The sequence below is a fragment of the Syngnathus scovelli genome, chromosome 3 (genome assembly GCF_024217435.2).
Source record: "Syngnathus scovelli strain Florida chromosome 3, RoL_Ssco_1.2, whole genome shotgun sequence".
Lineage (NCBI taxonomy): Eukaryota > Metazoa > Chordata > Actinopteri > Syngnathiformes > Syngnathidae > Syngnathus > Syngnathus scovelli.
The window spans coordinates 20,007,034-20,029,963 of NC_090849.1; the positions used below are offsets into that span (position 1 = coordinate 20,007,034).

Consider the following 22,930-nt stretch of genomic DNA (forward strand, 5'->3'; position numbering starts at 1 on the left):
GCAGCTGTCTAGCTGGAATCAATGCATAGCACTTTGCTGAGTCACTTTTGCTATTTTTTTAACAGACTTTCTTTCATGATGGAGCGTGTGTTGGAATGATCGGGCTGGATTTTCGGGTTGTTGCCTCATGGCTAAAGTTCGTCGTGAAGACAAAATCCCGGACAAGGGCAGTATTATAGAAAGATTGGATTAGCTAGTTACAAGCTGCTAGTAAATTACCACCATTGTTGTCTGCATTGGATATGTTTGACTGTCAAGTGTCTGCTTTTAAGCAGTTTGCAACTTTTTATGTGGTTTTTTTTTTTAATTTTATTAATTCAGGTACTTTTAAGCAATGTGAACATCACATGAGCTGTGATTGGTTGGCTCCTGAATTCATTTTCAGTCAACAAATGACACAACACATTTTTAAATGTGTTAATTGTACAAGAAAAATAATGAAATGATCAAATATAGACAAAGTCTGAACGTTTTATTGCTGAAAATGGCTAATTTAGCGTTCCTTTAAACTCTTCCCACCTAGATTATGACAGATTTATCGCTTTGCTTTTCCGTAAATGACGTGATGCTGACAGATGTTCATTAAATGACAAGAAACAATCTGCTGGCTTTAGTCTAAATATGTTCCCTCTAATTTCCCACCATTACTGACAAATGGAAATGCACAAATGAAACCTTGCACTTATAGAAATATTCAGAGGCGCCGCTTGATTGAGTTTAAACGTCCATTAAGCACGCTCAATTGCAGTGTCACAAGCAATTGTCTTATCGGCTAAAAAAAAAAAAAAAGAGCCACAATATGGAGAATAATATGCGTGAGCCCTATGGCTCGATGGTAATTTTCAATTTAGATGCTGCCTTTGAATATAAAGGCCATGCTGAATACAAATTGTGCAAAATAAAAAGAGGTTAAGCACCTGCTCGTCAAAAGGGCAGGGAGACTGTTTTGATTGGAGATGTAAATGTTGACCCAGTGGATTGCCACAAGGCGACGCGCACACACACACACACACACACACACACTTTAGATTTCGTAAAGGTCGCCCTATCACCGTGTGGAGGAGCTGTTGTTTTGATAATTGGGTTAATGAATACAAAGTCATTCTTGATGCACACATCCAAAAATGTGTGTTTGAGCTTTGAAAAAATTACGGTATATGTTGGGAGTAATAACAGAATCTGTACCAGGACCCAAAAGGTTTTACCTGTTGTACGGCGTAGAGAAGGTGGCCATCACAACATCCCTCCCGTTAATGTGAATGACGTCAGTCACCGCCTGGAGGATGTTGAAGTAGAAATGAGAGTCGCCGGGAATGGAGCAGTTCAGGCGGGATTTGAGGAATGATGTCCATTGCTTCTCCAAAACGCGGGGTGAACCACCTCTGTCATTCTTGCAAACCCTCGCCACCCGAGGAAACACCACCTGGGCCCAACATTAATGGAGAAGAAAACGTTAGCCGCTTGTACAGTATTTGTTCATGAATACATCACAAACAATCAGGAAATGTCTAATAAGTGCATGTTGTCGTTATGCTAGCAGAGTTAGCTTGTTGCTTGTTTGGGATAAAGCGCTTATTTAAGCTGCTTTTTGCCAGCTATTCATTGTATCCAACAGATATTTCGATGTTTGTTCACCGCTATGGCGACTTAATTTGAGATTATTCATAAGGTGCGGTTAGCATGTTGTCAGATGCTAGCATGTTGCTATATAAAAGATATTAAAAGCAGGATGTTCCTCATCTTAATTTCAGATGGTAAGAGATACTTTAATATACAATGCATGTACTACTTTTCAATACATTAACATTTGGATTACGTACCTTAAATATTTCAACAGCATTAAATAAAGATGCGGTACTCTAAATACATGTAGCAACAGACGATAGAAAATGGCTGGCTTTAGTCGAAGCCAGAACTTTAATTAAGACGCTGCCACAAGAGGCCTAATTAAACTATATTCACAGTGCACTTGAATGCAATCAATTTAACCATGACCTGAAAACACTACTTCGACTAACAGTGTGAACGAGTATGAACAAGAACACATAAACAGGCGACAGCCACTAATCCTGCACGTTGCACACTCACATATGTTCACTGTAAGATTACAGAAACATATCAAATTACAGGTGACATGAATGCGTGACAAGTTGTCAGCTTTAGTCATTACACCTAATTCGGTCACACGTCAGCTTCCTTTAGAAAAAAAAAAAAACACCTTAATGCAGATCATTTATTTTGGCTTAGGTGGCTTTCACATTAATTTTTAAGATAGCAAACTAAATCACTGCAACGACTTTCATCAATTTGCCACCAAGCACAGGTGGAGTTTTTAAATACAGATGAAGGGCAATTTTGTGTTTTGTAATGACGTGTTAGCCGTCGGTAAATGTTGAATTGTTGAGTTTGTTAGCCGCATACATAATTAACGGCTTTAAAAACAACTCACAAGACCGCACGCTCTCTCTACGTCCCTCTCCAGACGGCACGCTGTCACTCCTGGTGGGAAATCCATTATGCCAGAGTTTCTCGTTAGCTCATCTCATCGCTTCTTTTTCTTACTCTTATGCGTTCCATTTGTTCTGAAAATGCATATGGGCAAGAGGCGTTTTCCATTTTCTTCTACCTGCTTTCCAATTAACTGTCGCCCAGCGGAACCCAACGCCGAATTGAACGGATTAAACAGAAAGCGTCTTTGTTGCGCTCCCTCTGGTGCAAAAAACTCATTTCTCGTCGAGGAATTCTACTTGGGAATCGTTGAGGAGACGGGAGCCCTATCAGAAGGATGCAGATGTGCAATCCCAAGGAGTATACTTAGACTTTGTGAATGGGATCTCCAGATCTATTTAAGCTCCTTCATCCTGTCCAGTGTTGATCTGGTATTGAAAAATATGTGGCCTCCTTCCAGATAAGCGATACACCCTTTCCTGTTAGTTCCCGCAAATACTTTCTGCTTATGACACCTCTGATTGGAGCTAAACAACAGGAGAGAAACAAAGCCATTGCTTACCTTTCCCATCGTGTTGTACTCCATGGCAATTTCCCTGAAGAAGAAATAGATGAAGTCGCCGTAATTGACTGCCTGCACAAAGTAGGGCTCTGAGAAGGCAAAGAAGCACAAAGACAAAAAAAAAAAGACTGAAATTGTTGCAGCTTGTGACGTGTCGTTTCACAATAAACAACAAGCATGTCATGTCAAGATATTCAAGGGGAAAAAAAAGCAGAGCGGAAGCCTTGAGTGGCTCATCCATTTGCATACAAGATAAAAACAATCCTCCATTGAGATTTGACAGGCTCGACTGGTGCGCTTGCTTTGCCCTGCGGCACGTCAGCTTCTGCTCGACATGCAACCTGCTAGCACAGGTCGGCAAAAAATGAACAAAAAAAATGAACACACGGGACAACGCTTATAGAACCGTCGGAACCAAATGGATGGGCAGCAATACATAAAAGAATGATTTTATGAGTTAGTATAATGGTGGAAAAATACATTTGGAATTCTTGGTCTCATTTCATTTAGATGGGATTCACTCAGTACTTGGACTCGAGTTGCTATTGCGTTCATCTTGACGCAAAGTGTTTGGTAACCAAGTGAACTGAAGTGGCTGATGGAAAAAGCGTTGTCATGGCCTCACCTTTTAACCACTTGGAGTCATGTTTAACCGTACGCAGTGTCGGGCTGTCTCCAAGGCTACGATAGATGACCGCATCGATAGCCAGAAAGTCGGTGACCGTGGCCGAGTACAGCTTGCCGTCTGCAGAAGAGAGCAGAGAGGTTAAGAAATGAATCGGGGAAAAAAAAAAAAAAAAAAAAAGCCGCGAGGCAGTGTGAAGTCAAATTGAGGGAAAACATATACAAGGAAAATAAACTGTATTCCCGCCAGCCGTCATTAAGATTTATACTTTCGTCAACCTGTTGGACATGCGTAATTCCTCACCAGCTGCTTTCATGTGCACACACAGAGAAACCAGCACCAGGGTGACCTCGGTCCACCTCAGAAGGAACCACAGTGGAAACTCAAACTACATAATTGAAAGGGTGGCTGGGAAAGAAGCCCTCTCCATTACTCAGTGCTTCCAGCGCTGTGTCACACATTAGCCGGTCAAGCTGCGTCTCCTCGGCTGGAAGCTCGCAGGGACAGCTCATCAATGGCGACATTAATCAGTTAGCGGCCAACGTAAAATGGGGGCCCAATGTCTTTTGGAGCCCACAGCGAGGTTTCACGGGGAGATTCTCACCCCGCAGGCGCCAAGCGACTCATCGGCCATTGGAGATTTTTTTTTTTTCTTTAGTCTTATTTGGATGATGGGAGAGGTGGAACCTCTTTCAGATGACTCAGTCAACCAGGTTGACAGCTTATGCTTTGAATCTTACCAGCAAAGAGGGCAACGTTGGCATGCTTGGCATCATAAGGGCAGCGAGCCATCCCGCTGATCTCCTCCCCGAGAGCTTCCAAGGTGTCCATCTACGGTCACAAATAGTCAATTGAGACGATGGCGAGATGAAACAACAGCAAGGATGAACTTTAAATGCAAATGTCGTCTTCCTAACAACGCATCAGAGATGCTAATTTATTAGCCACATTTTTATTTTGCATTGCAGTAGCCATATTTACTTTTGCGTGATCTTCGTACATTTAAGAAGCACTTCAACACAGCTTGTATCCATTTATTGCTACGCTGTGATGTAAAGAAGAATCACAGGTGCACTCAAAGGGAATTTGAAACTCACTACTTTGTGAATATTTGATCAGAAAGGATTTCTAAATGAATGCTTTGCACAACCAAAGCTCAAATCCCGGCACTAATGGTGCTACTTTTTTTTAAAGACTCTCGCTAGGCTCTGTTTCATCATTATTTCAGGACTTAGTGGCACAAGTCCAGACTACTAGAATATTTTCAGTGTGTGATTAGCGGAGGACCACAAGCAGACGAAAGGTCAATACCATTCCTCTAAGGGTCAACTTGTGTTCGCCAGCATGAGCCTGGCTGAAAGCAGAAATACACTCGAGGTCAGGAAGAAGACCGCAAATGCTGCTTTTTTTTTTTTTCTTTCCTCTCCTTTATTCAGCTTCCTCATTCTCTTACAAATACAGAGCTGCGAAGTTCTTAACACCGCCCTTTCTGGACTCTAAACGGGTCATTTGGTTTTCTATTCCTGTCGGAGTGGAAAAAAACAGTTATCATCTGCCCACTATAAAAGGTCACATACGCTAACACACGCACCGCTTGCCAGGGAAATTGTTGGCAGGAAAAATAAATACAACAGCACCGGCAGTAGTAGTAAAATTCCGAGTCTTTCCTTCCTGCTGTTTTTGTTCTGATCTCATAGCAGACATTTAAAGTACAGTAGTGCCTTGAGATACAAGTTTGGATGGATGGATGGACAAGTACCGCATGTCTTTTATTATACAGGCCAGGCAGTTCTGAACGTCGCCCCACCCTCTTGTACATCCCGCATAAAAACACACACTCTGTTGATGTCACGTTGGCGTTGACCTATGGCCAAGGGTCTCGGCCCGCTGTCACTGATCTATCCATGCCGTTTGAACATGAGGAAGCCCCTCCCAAAGCTAGCCACTGATATATGCGCAGCTCCTGACAAGCTGGCAGGCATGTGCGGAGAAACACCAGAACTGTCCGGGGCAATATCTCGATAATCTTAGCCAGGCGACGGAGCTCCGCAAAAACTGCCGGGGTGAGCCAAAGCAGTTGTAAACATAAAACATTTGGACGGTGAAACAGCTTGAATCTTGTTATGCTGTCAACTTTGCTAGGCTGCAGAATAAAAGTAATGCTATGCAATGTACTCAAGGTCCAAAACATGAAGGGAGACATATTATGCTATTTCCACATTTAAAAAAAAAAAAAAAAAAGTTTCCTGGTGTCTGACTTGCTTTAGTCAAAATACCGAGATTTCTAAATGGGTGTGCTCCCGAAGCAGCTCTAACAAAATCAAGTGGGTTTGAGGTATTTTCCTCGGTCATGCAAATGAGGCTCTGCTCACTCTCAACCTAGTATGGCTTTTATGTAAGAAGGAAGACTATTGAGTGTGAATCCGGTGAGATACGTGGCTACGGGGCAAAGAACACCGGTGCAGCCATGAGTTCACTTGTTATTTATATTTAGGTATGATTTCGTTCTGACTTTCCTTCTGACTTTTCATTTTGAATTTCCTTCTGACCATTTTTGCTGTATTTATAGTGAATTTTATAAACTTAACATGTAATTTCAGTTTGGTATTTTCATTTTATTTCTGTAACTTTTATTTCAACATCGATTAGGAGGACAATAGAACACTGTACAAATGAGTCAACCTGCATAATTATTCATACCTGAGTTCATACATGGGCCAGAACCAAGCAAGGACGCAGCGCCTCAGTGGGACATTAATCGTCACGGCCCATTTCTCTGCAACCTGTTTGCCTTGCATGTCCTGTTTCTGACACTTTTACATGCTGGAAGGAAACCAAAGTCTTTGCAGCTGTTCATAAAAATCGCACATCTTAACCTGTGCGCCATAAAACGGTTTAATCTGGAGCTGCATGTCATCATTTCCCAGTAGAAGGTGTACTTGCGCAATCCACTCAGAACTAATAGATATGTATAAAAAAAAATCTGACTTTATACATATAATATTCTATTTTGATTGAGTGTGTACCCATTAAATTGGGCACTGAGCATTTTTCACATTTGAAGTCCACTTACATTGTGGGCCAATTGGGGCAGTGACCCACCTGATTCTGCACTCTGTAATATGCATTACTGCCCTCTACAGGACAGGAGTGTACCTGTCTTTTTTGTTGTTGATTTGCGCCATCTGAGTTTGACTTTGGCACAGACATACTTCCATCGTTTGGCCTTGGCAAAGGCCTGTATTTAGAGGAATGTTTGTAAATGTGAGAACTGGACTCTGAGACCACGGAACCAAGCCGAGGATCACCTGGCGACCTAACAGCCCGCTGAGCAAACGCCCCGTCGATTGCCAACACTTTGCCCGGCAACAGCAGATGAAACCCGCCGTCCGTTCGTTCGTTCATACGTGTGAACCAGCTGGACGGGCTGTTTATTATTACGGCGCAGTCAGGGAGCGACAGGCGGAGAAAGCAGCAGAGGGGAGGACGTCGACAGAGAGGAATTAAGACTGGCAGGAGAGAAGGAACAAGAGAAGGGGGGTCCGAGGGCTGCTTGAGTTTTGATTGTGTGTGTAGCGACATCACATTAACATGGAACAAGGAAGCGGGGATAACTAACATTAGCTAATGGAGAGGCAAAATTGCGATAACAGTGCGGGTTATTGCTTCGGGTGGGAAGCCACCGCCTACCCCCAGTGGGCTCCCTCCACCCTTGCTCCACCTGACCTCGCCAACTCCCCCTAACCGACCCCCTTTTCCCCTTGCTCCCTCCTTGTTGATTAATGTGGGATGAGGCCGGGCCCTGGAAACAGAAGCCCTTTTCACTCTTGTCACACAGTGGAGACAGAAAGGAAAACAAACACGGTAGAAAAAACAAAACAGTGTTTGACCAAAGCGAAATTGAAGACGCCAGCATGCTAAGAACTGAAAACCTGTCAGTATCTCTTTTGGGCATTTTCGATGGATGGAATGATGGATAGATACATAGATGGAGGGATTGATGGATGGCTCAATAGATAAAAACACTGCTGAAGCACAATCATTCCTGGAATTATTGTAACACCCAGCTCAGTCGAGGAGTTTTTTTTTTCCTCATAAAATTGCAAACACATACATTTTAATTATTTAGTAGTCTCACAGTGGGGAGACTGACTCAGTTAATCAAGGAATTTGCCCCGGCAAATTTTCAACACGTAAAAGTTATCTTACCCCGACATCAATCACATTTTATAGTGTTTTGCCTGCAGAAGAAATCTCCTCACAACACATACCTTGTGTTTTATATATAAGAGGCGCTCATTTATGAATTTGCAAAGGCAAGCGTCCTTGTAAGCGCATGGAGCTACCTCTCCACAAGCTAGCAGCAATGCCGCTGCAGGACTAGCCAAACCTTGAAACCATAACCGTGGGGCCTATAAAAGCTGATAAATGTAGAGACATAAATTCCATATCGCTGCAGCAGGACTCCCAATATTGCCGCATCCATTCTGTGTACTTAACATGCTGGGCCATGAAGCCAATGAAGAGGGCAAGTCTTGTTTTTCTGCTAAAGACATCTAGTGAAGCAAAGCGGCAGTGTGTGTGTGTGTGTGTAGGCTAGTAAGATGTTGGTGTGTTTTTTTTTCAAAATCTTTCTAAAAGTCAAAACCCAGGTTTCTTTTACCTAGAGGTCATTAATGGATTTTTAAAGGATTTTTTTTCATACAACCAGGCTTCACTTCAAAAGGAATGTTCCTATTTTAGTACTTCATGCGCCAGCGAGAAGGTGGGCTGGTTTATCCGCCTCTACATCGAGCGTGTCAAAGTCCACCTGCAGATAAAGGAGTTGTGCAATTCATCCATCTACGTCCGCCCCTCCGCCCCCATGTGGCTTTTGTTGGCGTGTGCAAAACAAGCTCATCCTGGGCTGAGTGGCAGGCGAAGAAAGGGAGCCACGGGCGTCCTTACCTTGTACGTTCGACACAAGGGGTTGAACGCGTTTGTCCCGCAAACAAACAGGGCGTCGTCGTTTTGCTGCAGGAGGACTTTGATGAAATTGTGACACTCGTCCTGCGGTGCACAAGAGAGGAAACACAGACATTTGTCAGTTTTATAATTGACACATTTGGAATGAAACGCACATGTGGGACTCCAATGAAAGGTTGTGCGGTTGAAAAATGACAGGGCCGGCCGGCCCCTTGTTTGAATCGCGCCATTTACATGCGTAGCCGTGTCATCGTGACACGCGGCATTTCCTCTCGCTACATCAACGTCATGTTTACGGATGATTTTTAATGGCAGCGCCATGTTTGCCTCGACAATAATGGAAGCAAGAGGAGATTGTCAAGTAAATCCAGGGAAAACACAATTAGGCTGCCATTTGATGGAAAGATTATCACTAATGTGCTCTATAAATTGTGACAGATGAAGGTTTTATGAACTGAGAGGAGTGTGTTGTTGCACTGCATGCTCTCTATGGCTGCGTGCGTGTGTGTGTGTGCGTGTACCTTGTGCTTCCCTTTCATTCGACACGTGTCCACGTCACCCTGCCTGGACTTCCATGTCATTTTCTGCAGGGAAAAATCCACTTAGGTTAAGGTCAGGGCCATTAGGAGCAGAAAACTAAACATGTAAGAAGAGTGAAATAACACAAAAGCACACCAGATAGGCCACACTCCTTGGACACCTCATTAGGTACCCCTGCACCGTTTTATCAGATCCAATACAAGAGTTGCAGCAATGATAATAAATGGATTGTTAATCGAAAGTAATAAGGAATGGCTAGTAGCAGCAGCACTGAAGAAGAACATCACAACTAAAACTGAACAGAAGGTTATAAATGAAAAGCCCTCATTTGAACGTGGAGGTGTAGCTAATGTCCGATGAGCGAGCGCCGTGATCAATAATGTGAGATTCTTGCTCATTCAGCATCCCACTGAGGCTGCGGCTCGAATGCAAACATTGCCGCTTAACACTGATCAGGGACCGGGTCACAAATTGAACTAGTAATTGTCAGGCATTAGGGAGGAGGGGGGCAAACAATACTGACTGGTTCAGTTTGAGATGTGCAGAGCTCCACAGTGTGGTGATTAAAGCTCATGGACTTGTTGGTTAGTCGCACACACGTATGCACGCGCACACAATGGCCTGCTTGTGGATCGGCGGTAGCCAACACAACATGTCAATCAGCTGTAAACACACGGCTGCATACATCCGCTTTCATTGTCACACGCACACTTATTAATCAATGCTAAGCCTCGCAACACACACACACACACAGTGGCCCCTGAGTGCCGTCCATGATCACTCACTGCCCGCCGCCATTGTGAAGCAGGTTTGGAGCTGATTAAAGAGTCTCGGTCATCAATCAACAAGAACCTTTCATGTGCTGGCCGCTCTCATTAGGGCCCATTGGATGGTGGAGAAACGCCCTTATTTGAATTGGCTATTCGGAGGGCGGAGCGAGTTTTTTTTTTTTTTTTTCTATCCTTAAGCCCGAGTGTTGCATCTGAGGATGCAAACGTGGGATCTTATCTCCGTCTTTATTGTACTTCCGACGATCTGAGCTTGGATGACGCATGCGCTCACTCGCTGATTGATTGGATAATCCACTTAACGGGGTCAACGTGATGCACGCGGCGAGTTAGACGCCCACGGGATAGACGCACATAAACACGACAGGTGATTAGGGTTACGTCGGCGGCTGAACCAGGCGTCCTCAGAGTCGGACGCACGTCTCACTTGCTCACCTTAGTGAAAAAGATCTCGTCATTCACGGCGGTGTCCGTCTCCACTGTGTATATGTGATCCCTGCAAGAGACAAGACAGAGATGGAGAGAAAGGTCAGACAGTTGAAAAATTCAACAAACAATAAATCCATTTGCTCGCTGCCCCCTCTGCAATCAGAAAACGACCTCAAAAGATACAGCTCTGGGTAAACTTTATTCAAACCTAAAAGAAAAAACATGACAATAGACAAAAGGAGGCCAGAGCGAATTTGCTCTGTCAGACAGAAACAGTCAACAAAGCTTTGGAGTGCCGTGGCGCAGGGCCGCGGGACAAAAGCTTCTTTGTCCCAGAGGAAGAGCTCCAGTGGGGGTGAGGCATGTGGGTTGGGGGGGGGTGAGGTGGCGAGACGAGAGGTGCCAAGTCACTCAGAGCTGTTCGGGTCAATTAAGATCACTGTTTGAGCTACAGGAAATCTATACCAATGCTCATTACGGCTCAGACTCGAAGACAAATGGAAATGAACGAGCCTCCGCTGCCTCGTTGCTCCAAATACGTGGACAAAAGTGTTGGGACACCTGGCGAAAGGAGGTGGAAAGGTTTTCGGTGGGATTTGGTTTTCTCCATCCCACCTGGAAAAACAATCCGTTGCAAAGGTGTTTAATGGGGGTGGAGGTCAAGTTTTCCAAGCTCGCCAATTTGGAGCTTGCTTCGTGCACTGGGATGCTCTTTCTTACTATTTGTGTAATTACTTTCATTTTAAGCACAAGTCTTGATAATAACACAAACATCACCAGCATGTGTCCCATTACTTTTCGCCATAGAGTGTCAGCGCCATTAGCAGCACATATGGAAGGCATAAAGGGGTTAACCTATATCCCAGACAGACAGCTCCACCTACTTACCATAAAGAATTAGGGTACCGGGGGGGAGGGGTAATCGCAATGGGGGGGTACATTAGGTGGAGATTGTGTTTTTTTTTTTTTTTTTAATCAAAGTGCGTAAAGAGCGTCATCGCGGAAGGAAGCCACATCTTAATTACGCTCCAGCTCCCAAACCTGCGCTCAGGCCGCCCGTCCTACCTCGCCATCTCATTAACTAAATGGAATAAAGTCTTGGGAGGGACGTGCGTTTTGAAATGAATCCACTTATATCGCTTTCTTGGGAAGTGAGCGCGGGCATCTCCTCACGGATGAAACCCAGTCTACTGTACGTGATCAGCCTTGACGCCGAAATTGAATAATTAATCTTTGAGAGTGGTTGAAATTAGCAAAGCATGACTGCTGCACGGAGAGGACATATTCCCAGTGAGATATAAAAAAATTAAAGACTAAAAACTGTCAGTGCTTTTCATTTCTCACTGATTGCCCTAGCAGGTATTTTGAATGGTATTTTTCCACTGGAGATTTTTATTCATCTTGAAATAATTTATAATGTTTTTGTATATAAAGTTTGCAGAAAAGAGAAAAATGCCACTGATGTCATTCAATCTATATAGTCATCAGCTTCGAAAATGATCGTAATTAATCGTATATTTATCGTAATTGTTGAAGTGGTTTTACAGTACGATAGTTGGCCCCTGACCATTTTTGTAGGGGAAGAAAAATCACTCGACACACAACAGGATAATCCCTCACGATGATCTTTCGGAGACTTTCATTGACTTTGAGCATAAAAAAACAACTCGAATTAGGCCCGATTATCGCTAAGCCAAATCAACAATAAACAACTTTATGTTGAAAATGTTGGTTGAGCTTGACTTCCCTAAATGAAAACCATTTTGTGGGGATCAAAAGCACAAATTCTGCCTACAAAGACATTTTGGTATCTATCCCAGTGTGTTGCGTCATCTGTTTAACGTCCTGGCTTCCCGTGGAGTGTTTTTCCGGGGTTTTCAATGGCCTGTGTCACCTCACTCGCACTAAATGTCATCATTAGAAATAGCAACAATAAAAGGAAATAGGTACGTACACACCATCAGAGGCAGAGTGAAATGAAAAAGACTAAAATGGGAATGTAAGAGGACGATGACGGACGGCATCAATATCCTCTTCGGTTCTTTCTTTCGTCGTTCAGCAAATTGCTCCTTTAACTTACTTTGAAATATGGCCACTTTATATCAAAACGACAAAAACAAAATCAAAAGTGATTAAACCAGAGGATCACTTGGCAGATTTAGTGCGCTGTTTTTTTTTTTTGTTTTTTTAACCGCGTACAATTTTAAAACAGCTCGTGAGCAATATGTAATTGACTGCACCATAAATTAGCAGCTTGGCTCCCCACGCGGGCCTCGACCGTCCCGTCAAGGCCTTCCAGCTACGCGGCTTTACTCTCCAGTGGAGATTAGCGGGAGCCAAGAACATGAGGCATCTCTTAAACATCCTGACTGGGGATGGAGGAGGACAATGGAGCGGCTGTGTCAACACACACTCGCACAAACATACACACACATGGCCCCGTTCCCCTTTTCCCATCCGCACCTGAACACATAACCCGGAGGTTGAACACCGTTCGGTCAGCCAGAAAGTGTCGCGACCTCTCGGGATTTTCATAAAACAAATTCACAACTTGTGACAAACTCGTTTAATTTGACGCCGCGCCGTTTTGCCTTTTAAATACATAGTGTGTTCGTTAAGCTTTTGGGAAGATTACTTCCAGGCTTTGGTGCACCACAAAAAATTGTACGGTTGAATTCAGTCACAGGGGATTAAATAATGGTGAGCATCATCCACTGCCAGTTTGACTCACTCACTGCGGGCATCCCATTTCCCGAAATTCGGCAAACAGAAATGCGCGAGTACGACGGGAAGGCATGCGGATCTCCTTTCAGACACAAATGCGAGACTATTGTGAACGAGACGGGTGATGGCAGCGAGAGTGGGCGGGGCCAGAGTGTGCGATGGATGGACGCGGACATGAAGTCGTGAGAACACAGGGGGTTTGTGCGGAGGAATGTCGTTCAGAGAATTCCGTCTCAGGGTCGTCTGCTGGGTCTTGGTCAAATTATCCTGCTCTAGCTAGGATTCCAATAGCTCCATTAGCAAGCCTTCAGGACCTTACGATTCCAGAGGCGGAAAATAATTTTATAACCGTGCTTAGTATCTGTGTTTACATGAATATTATATTTATTGATTATTTTTGTTTATTTTTAGTCGTTATTTTATTATTTATTTTATATATTTTTCTGTTTAACCTCATGATGTAAAAAAGAGAAAGCGGTAAAGTCATCCTTGGTTGAGATCAAATTTAGACAGGCAAGATATTTCCCATCTACGGCCTCAGCTTCGAGAATAATTCATGGCAAATGTTTTGTGTCTTGTGTCAGCCTAAAAAATAGCATCTTGATAACACCCATACAAACAAGGTGTAACATTTTTTCAGCTGTTATCATTAGCATTTTGTTACTCAGCTCATATTAGCAAAATTATGGCCAAACGTTTTGCTAGCATACAAGTCAAGCCAATGCTAGCAAGCGCTAGCATGACACTTTCCCCTCTTTTTACGAGCTTACATTCATCATAACAAGCTCATGGGGGGTGGCCTGTGGACTATTGTGCTCTGTTTTGCCTTTCTCTGGATCAAATCCTCAGAACAGTGGACTGTAGAAGGGGACCTGGGGGAGCCAGCAGGCTGCTGTGGGCTGTGCGGGGGGACATGTGGAGCTTGTGAATAGGCCCAGGGCATGAGGGGCCCTGGGTGATGCGGTGCCATGAAATACAACAAGCCAGAGTTCACTCGACCCCCTCAAGCAGGGGCAGGTTGGTCTTTTAGAAGGTTCTCGGGGTGTTCTATGCAGGGTTAGTGGGGTAAGGGGTATGTTTTGGAGCATGAGGCCTAGCCTTATTGATTTGATTCAAGTGTGCTTTATGCAAAGACACCGTTGGAATGCAGAACAGAGGAATGCAAAACATCAAACCCCAGTTGTATGACACATATGTCCAAGACCTCCCCCTCTTCCCAACTGGCAACACATCAAGCCAATTGTGCCCTTGCACTCAATTGGAGGTTCACGAGTGTTGCGGCAGCTGGGGAGCGGTGGAGGTGGAGACGGACTTTAGCGTGAAGGGAACAAACGTTGGAAGAAATGACAGAGAGCTGAGCAGGCAGCTTCTTATTGTTGGGGTGGATTAACGTACTTATCACGTATGGTTTAAGGGATATCATTGGTCGGACGAAAAGTGGTGCAAAGTCAGCGACTGCTTAGGCAATTCAAATTTCTGTAAAAAATACGGAATCTAGCAATAAATAGAAATGGGCTGTTCACAATGTGATTGGCCACGACTGCTGGCAAGTCAAGTATTTTTGACACACAAACACGTTACAGTCCGAGTCAAGCCGTGAATCCAGGTGACTAATGTAAATGTAAGCTTTGTTGTCCCCGACCGATGCGAAGGTGGCTGCATGTGGAGAGGAGAGGAGGAGGCCCGTGTGTAATCCCAGTCATTAGTGGGTTTTAACAGGATTTGGTACATCGACAATAATGGAGACTCTAGCTGCTTCCGCCGTTGGAGAACGCGCCAACGGCAACCGTACACGATCCCTCGCCTCGGATTGTTGCCGTTGCCATAGCGAGGGTCCGAAGGAGCGCCAGGAATGGCGACTATGGTCCGCGTACGCATGGAGCCGAAGTATGCCGGCCCAGCTATACAGTATCGCATTCAGACACGGCCTTGGTTCGCGGGCGCTCATGTTCTCCAGCCATCCGCCTAAAAAAAGATTGTTTATGCAAGACCTGATATTATGTTGCAAACGTGACCGCTTCTAATTAAGACCAAGTCGTGCCTTTTCATTATAAAGGTGAATGTTTTAAACCTGCAAGTGATTATTACTTCAGCGGGTACTGTGGCTCATTCGCTCAGGGACAAGCGTGTAGTTTCAACCACTATAAAGTTGACTCATGAGGAAAAGTTTATTCTACTCAGTCCATTAAACTGAGCAGTTCTAGGTGTTAGAGTCTTTCAAATATTGGTGGGGAAAAAGCACATTTAAATTCATTTTCCCTTAAATGACATAATTAATGGCTATTGTTGCTTAGAAAATATCACTCCATCTTTTTTGGGCTATGATGACGCACAATGTACTTCAATACATAACAAAAAATTCAATAACTGGATAAGTTTGGATCCAAAACTGAATCCAGATGTATTGAACTTAAAAGTTAAATACCACTGAACAGTCCTTATTAAATAAGTATTCAACGCAACTGGAAACAAAAAGAAAAATATATAATAAAATATATACATAAAATACATATAAAATATATAACAGACATTAGACAATAGATATGTCACATAATAGCATCTGTTAATTTAGCCTAAAATTATTATTTAGGTTTGTTTACATATTTTATTTAAAAACGATACAAAATAATTCTTGTAATTTCCACTTTTTAAACATGCAGATTTTTTTTCCCCCTCCCAAAAAAGTACTACGGTCAAAATGACACTGAACACGTACGTACAGTACACGCGAGTAAATCCGTCTCCCAGTGTTTATTTCCCCCTTTTAGCAAACAAACTCTCCTGCTGGTTCAACTTTGACCTTTGGACACACTATTATTGTGCATGAAGGATTCTCCTGTAAATATCACAAGCGGTATATGTAGAGATCCAAGAATACACACCACTACGAGCATATGGACACACTCTGATCCGATTTTAAATAAATAAACAAATAGTAATGATAATTAATAAATAAATAACTGCAGCCAGATAATTGGAATACAATCAGATTGTGTGATTTAAAAGAGGATGGCCACAACTGCACGCACAGCAAAGATACAAACACACACAAAGATACAAACACACACACAAATACAAGTGCAAATCCAGCAAAGTAAATGATAAATCTCCTGCAGCTCCGTGATGAATTGCCTCTGAATGTCATGCAGCGTGTACCTTGAACATGAAATATGGAGCGCTGGGGAGAGGAATCTTGCATCAAGAGCAGTTTACTGCTGAATTATGGCGCACTGCTCAAGCACCTGTGACAGCGCGTATGCACTCGCCGGCCACACCATTAGGCACACCGGCACGTCCGTTCGCATCACATCCACAGACCTCAAGCGTCACCTTGAATGCAATCATGTTGTGGCCGGTGAGTGTATAAAATATATAAGGTGACGCCTCATTTATTGTCTGACTCTGCATTTAAATTTTTTTTTGATATAGTTGTGCCCCTTCCCAGCAATTTTGCTTCCATACTATTATGATATTCTGAATTTGTATTCTGTAGCAATACATTTCCATGTTCCTTGGCGTTGCTTAAAGGCTCGTATACAGCAAAGATAATCAATTTGGCATTCCAAACAAACACATCTGTTACTCGAATTGCTTGGCTTTTAAAGCACTATCCATCCATTTTCTATACCGCTTATTCTCACTAGGCTGAAGACAAATAAAAGACTGCGGGAAAAAGTCCAAATCCCACCAGGCTTTTTAGAAGCCTCCGTCATGAACAACCTCAGCCTCGCCTCTCATCAGGCTCGACTTCTTCCTTTCTACCGCCGACTATGATTCCGAATATTAAGGCGAGAAATGAGTCCTGACCTGAATTTGCGATTGTGATTTAAAAGCTGACGGGGCTAATGACATTTTTGCAAAAAAACGATATGAGGTCCTCAACGGGGGAGCATACATTGAAGCATGCGTGATGCAGGCCAAGTGAACAGCGTATTTGTTCTCCTTAAATCAAAACATTTCAATCAAAGACACACAACCTGATTCATTCATTTCTATCGGCTCATCTGTTGCTCAGTTTGGCTAAAGACTCCCTCCCTCCATGCATAAGCCACTTTGTTTATTTACGATTTAATCAGTAGCAAGATTCGTATTAGGGAGCTTGTTAATTCATTGCCAGCATCAAAACAAAAGCCAAAGGGATTCAATAAAGCGTGCAGCCATTAAAAAAAAAAACAGCCTGAACTGAATGAGGGACTTTGGATGGCGCTCACAGAGGCCATCTGCAAGCTACAGCACACCAACGACTGACTGGAGGCATGATGGCAAAGCTGGCTCCAGAATAAACAAGTCATCTGACTATTTATTTCGTACGCTGCTTTGCTGGCACGACACTTTCAAATTGATCATCTCCCTTAACTCTTCACTCAACTTTTCAAGTTCGCACTGTCTATTCATACAGCACACAGAAGACAAACCACTTCTTGATCCATTCGACAACTGGTCAGTGTAATAAAATGGAAAACACACACACAATAAACACCCATGCACACGCAGGCCAACAAACACACCCCTCAAATAAACCCTCTGTGTCCCAATTCCCTCCCCCTTGTGCCCCTAAAACTGCTGGCTGACACCCCATGTGGAGCAGGTGGGCGACAGTCGCACCAAAGTCACTCCCCCACACACACACCAGCACACACACAGTTGTCTCTAATGACCACAGATATTTTCAAAAGCAGCGCTCTCCTTCAGCCACTTAATTTGACATGCTTGGGAGCAAAACAAAGAACCCCCCCCCCCTCCCAATGTGTCTTTTCACCCAGTCAGGCCTGAACTCAATTACCCAAAGGGGGGCTCAGATCAAGCCGATAAGAACCGCAGAGACCTTTTCACGTTCCGCCTTGATAGAAGCCAGCACATCCAAAATTGCGTATGATAATAATGGCGCACTTGCTGATTCTCTAATTGATCGTTGTGTCACGAGGTGGAGCAACATTTCTTAAATGGTAACAAACAAGAGCGATGAGGTAAATCAATGAGGAGCGAACTGTGCGAGGCTCCTGCTGTGTCATCGAGCTGTGTATGTGTGAGAATAAAAAGCATTCAGGTGAGGGCATCGGCAGGCAGAGGTACGAAAACTACGTGGCATTTGTGACGGCAGTCAAGTTATCAGGAAAGAAAAACTTCTGTGTGCCTCTGGTGGGGGAGGTTATCCGAAAAAATGATTGGTTGGTAGCTAGCTCAAAACAGGAAACATTGAGACCACCCCTAAGGCCAACCAAAAATATTGGATAGTGGTAGATGTGGTTGTTGTGTGGATAAGACAAATGACTTGTTTACATGAACATCCATGGCGGCCTGGTTATCCTGGAAAGGGGAATTACGCCATTCCTTCTCAAAATGGGGTTTGGAGTTTTTCTTTGCTGTTGCCAATTTTGTCAACTGTGGCCTTTGAGACTCTTTTGTGATTATACAAATAAACTTGACTTCAACACATCACTCTGAGATGTTTTGCCATCTATTTGAAAAAACTGGGGTGACCAAAATGACACTCCAGTCCTGCAGAGGGCAGTAATGGCTGACAGTCAAGCAATTCAGGGATGTGAAGAAGACAAACGTTTTTTTTTCAAGCCACTTCCAGAAAAATTGTTTTGTAGTGGTTGGCCTAAATTTCTTATAAAACGGGTCGTTTTCATGCTTGCACCTCTAGATGGCGGAAGCAAGCACACGTCACAACATCTAGCCGCTTGGTTTCCTTGCAACGGGAGGGCATTAACCGTTGGTGGCAGTAATGTACCATTATGATGGTTCATTATGCCGCCAAAAACATACCTCCTGCCAGGCACAAAGACAGGTGGTAATAAAAAGTGTCCAGTCAAAGCTCTTTGCTGCGATGGATCCCTTGTGATTCATAAAGCCATAGATATGTTCCACTTTTAGATAGATAAGCTTCCTACCCGGCGGCCATCAGTGTCAAGCTCCCAACAATCACTGAGAATCATTGTGGCTGCAACATCATTTGTTCGCTTACCTGGCAGCGATGAATAAAGTCTTGTTCATGATCATGATGAGCTGGATGTCCAGTTTGTGCCGCTGCGTGTTGTTCCTGCCAGGCTTGTGGCCTACAAAAGCCGGGTACTGCTTTGTATCTGCGAGGGGGAAAAAGACAAAAACACTTTGACCATGTGATTGCTGAAGTTTCTGTCGGGATTTGGATCGAATGTCAACACATCTGCTGCCTGAGAGCCTGTTGCGGACTTAAATTATACGGGGAAAAAAATGCACGGCACTGTAGCATGAAATTGTTCTGTTGTTAGTGGCCTGGGATGAAAGCGCTTGTTTGGCTAAACAGAAGCAGGTCAATGTCAGGCTACTCTTAGTGGGAGAGACACTTTGAACATTTCTCCGTGGACGTCCCTTTGTTGATCAAGTGCGGAAAAAAGCCGATTGGACTTTTTTTATTTTTATTTTTTATATGCGCTGGGCACACAACTGTGGCTTCAAAACATTCCTTTTCTTTTTATATGCCTTCACAATGTATTTAAAAGACATCAACGAGTTTGAAGTGCGGATTTTCAGTCTAAATTTAAAAATGGGATAAAACTTTTCGGGATTACGGTGTACTGGCATTTTAGTTGGGCACCTCCGCTATGCTTGACGCATGATATGGTATGCTTTGGATTCTTCTGCATTAGTAGTTTTGTATCTCATTGTTCACATCTCTCTAATTGTCCAGATGAAGCTACACTCGCCTAGGATCATATACGATGGATGGATGGATGGATGGATGGATGGATGGATGGATGGATGGATGGATGGATGGATGGATGGATGGATGGATGGATGGATGGATGGATGGATGGATGGATGGATGGATGGATGGATGGATGGATGGATGGACGGATGGACGGACATGGATGAGTGGATGGATACACGGATGGATGGATGGACGGATGGACGGATGGACGGACATGGATGAGTGGATGGATACACGGATGGACGATAGACAGATCGACAGATAGATGGACTCACAGTTGCCGTGGGAGATGCTTATAGGCTCGCTGTCTTCTGGGAAGCCGGCTCCAGCTATGTGCAGTAGCATGAAGTAGAGGAGGAAGGCCTCTGACCTCATGGTCGCACCACTGTGCAGCTGCTGCCGCTGCCGCTGCTGCTGGTCCTCTGGTGCAGATGTACCTCAGCCTGCAGATAAAAAAAAAAAAAATAGATTACACTGAGGGACTGGATGGTGGGGGCAGCATAGCTAAAAATAAGTCTTTCAGAATCGGGGATCGCAAAGTAGCACCTTACACATCCGTGCATTACGTGCCGAGATCCAAGATGTATGAATTTTTGGTGACTCATTGCATATTAAAGAGCTTTAAATGGATTAGCAAGGTGATATGCGTCATAGATTGATACCAGGCAGAGAGGATCTTTCTGGAAACGTCTCAAGGAGGATCAAGACCTCCACACGCAAACGTATGTATCCTTTCCAACTTGCGAGTCAGCCGACAAACACACTTCCGGCTTCCCAACATGGGAGCCCAGGCCCTTTCCTGCCTTTCCCAGCCATACTTGGGCTTCAGACACCCGCCGCCACTATCTCACCAGTCTCGAACCGAATGCACTAGCTGCTAGGCTAACAACCCCAAGATTAAAAGCAAACGAATCCATTTGGATGAATTAATTCCATAAACAGTATGTTCTCATCAAGCTCATTCCCAAATGCAATTTTATATGTAATGCATATCTGTGCACATCTAGCCCTGACATGCCGCGCTGACTCCTCCCGTCGTTTATGGCAACAGATTACGGCCATAAATCAAACGCGACAATTATTGCGTTGGTAATCTAATCAAGAAGCGAGCGTTTCATTTGCATTATGCTCTTTTTTTTTTTTTTCAATCCCTTCCCAGCTCGGGACATTGCTGGGAATGTAGAGGAAGCTTCTGGGATGAGGATTTGAATTTACTTCTCTCTGATATAAGTTGTTTATCCCAACATGTATTATCCTTCACTCAAGGCAGGAAGAAGAGTGGGAAAGAGAGGATTACTTTTACTTTGCAATCTCTCTCTCTCTCTCTCTCTCTCTCTCTCTCTCTCTCTCTCTCTCTCTCTCTCTCTCTCTCTCTTTCTCTGTCCCTTCATGCTCCTGTGAATCTCATTGAGGAGAGGAATGAAAACAGCATTCACACAGAGGATCACTTTCACACTGAGGAGAATAGCAAAGCTTTGGGAAGCCTGAAGACCACCTTCATCTCCTTTGCTCCTGCTCCTCTTCCTCACACCAATTTAGACACACCAAAAAAGAGTTAAATAATCCGTTCCCGCCTTGGATTTTTCATTTATCAAAGAGCTCCATGTAAATCTCATTTATCAAGAAGAAGAAAGCCATACAGCTACCAGAATACAGTTGACAGATAAAAGTTATGAAAATAGAATTGCAAGTGGCTCCAAGGTTTTTATTCCTCTCTCTTCCCTGAACTTTACCCCGTAAACCTTGACATAATTGACTGATTGATGAGCGGTAAATGGCACAGCATTGGCGGACAGATGGCGAATGTGAAATACTGTAAATAATCCGACTGTGGTATTTCCAGCTGGAATCTTGATCATCGCAAAGTTAAAGGTGTAACTGCAAAAAGCTTCTTCCATATGTTATTGACTTTGACATAACGGCACTGCCAGGAGATTAATCAGCATTCATCTTCCATGTGCACCGGTGGGGATGTGCTGGATTCAAATGTTTAAAAAAAAAAAAAAATAACTGTGATGCACTAAATGGCTTCAAGTGTAACTCAAAGGCCGCTTTCATCACCGCGTGAGTAACAGCGAGACCCACGCCAGGCTCTTCTGGAGGAGAAATTGCTTCCTCGTGTGCTTAAATCTTTCTCTGAAAAGCTACTGTAGCGCACACCCTCAGAACATCAGCACTCAACGTGTGACAGTAAATTAGCCAAAATGCCACAGGTGGAAGTTGAAGATTTCTTAATATAAATGAAGCAAACAAAAAAATTTCCTCTGGTTTTGACCGCAGCCACTATAACTAAGTAGGTGGCATTCCGAGCGCAAATGTGCGTGAAGGAGAAAACTAGCGTGTGTGTGTAGGAAGTGTTATTCAAGCTAATTGCTAGCAGGGGCCCAGCAACAGGTAGTCCAAACACTAGAATCAATCTAGGACAAAGTCCCGTGAAGTTTCCAAGGAATAACCGCATCACGTGCATGTACATCCCAAAATGAGCAGCCCCGCGGCGGCTAGCAAAACAAACGATTAGCGGGCTTTGACGGTAAACACATTACGTAGCCTGATGATGTTTTGCTTGCTAATACGCTAATGTGGACATGTTTGCTGATGGTGATCGGTTGTAAACGTTTGTCAAGTTATAGTTGGGAAGCGGAAGGAAATGCCATCACATGTTTAGATAATAGTCACGTTAATAAATGGAGGGAACTTGCACAACGTTAATAATTAATTTGTTTTTTAAGTATTTGAATTTTTTGGTCATGCTTTGGTTAGCTAGCTACATTCCAGGTTTGTTGAGGATGGTGTGATGGTGGGAGTTTTTCTTAGGAAGGGACCATTTCATGGTGACTAACCAATCAAAAATAATAATAATAAATACTTTTCATGTGAGGAAGAAATATCTGGAGTGCCGTTCGTTTCTTTGTGATGGTTTATTTTTGTTAGCACAGTGAAAAACACAAGATAAGACAATACCATTTTTTGTTCTGGGTGGGGAGGGGGGCTTCCACTGTGACCCAACCCGCCAAATATTTGCTTTCATTTTGCAAAACAAAATCTAACAAAAGTTGTTTGTTTTGATGTGTTTGTCTGTTCTGTTGGCTTCCTGACAGCAACCTACTTCAAGGAAGACAAAAAAGATGCAACTATAGCATTTTTTTTTTTCT

At 43.6% G+C, this 22,930-nt stretch overlaps 1 protein-coding gene across 3 annotated transcripts in view; it reads right to left on the bottom strand.

Moving 5' to 3' along the window:
• sema6a (sema domain, transmembrane domain (TM), and cytoplasmic domain, (semaphorin) 6A) overlaps nt 1-22,930 on the bottom strand; it is an 80,848-nt gene that overhangs the window by 26,361 nt on the left and 31,557 nt on the right. For all 3 annotated transcript variants that reach the window (XM_049762277.1, XM_049762276.1, XM_049762275.1), the window contains exons 2-10: nt 20,054-20,221; nt 19,053-19,170; nt 10,364-10,424; nt 9,122-9,184; nt 8,583-8,684; nt 4,376-4,466; nt 3,636-3,755; nt 3,011-3,099; nt 1,206-1,423 (exon numbers count right to left, since the gene is read on the bottom strand). In XM_049762277.1, coding sequence (XP_049618234.1) covers nt 1,206-1,423; nt 3,011-3,099; nt 3,636-3,755; nt 4,376-4,466; nt 8,583-8,684; nt 9,122-9,184; nt 10,364-10,424; nt 19,053-19,170; nt 20,054-20,153 — 962 coding nt within the window. In that variant the 5' untranslated portion in view covers nt 20,154-20,221. The remainder of the gene's footprint in view (nt 1-1,205; nt 1,424-3,010; nt 3,100-3,635; nt 3,756-4,375; nt 4,467-8,582; nt 8,685-9,121; nt 9,185-10,363; nt 10,425-19,052; nt 19,171-20,053; nt 20,222-22,930) is intronic.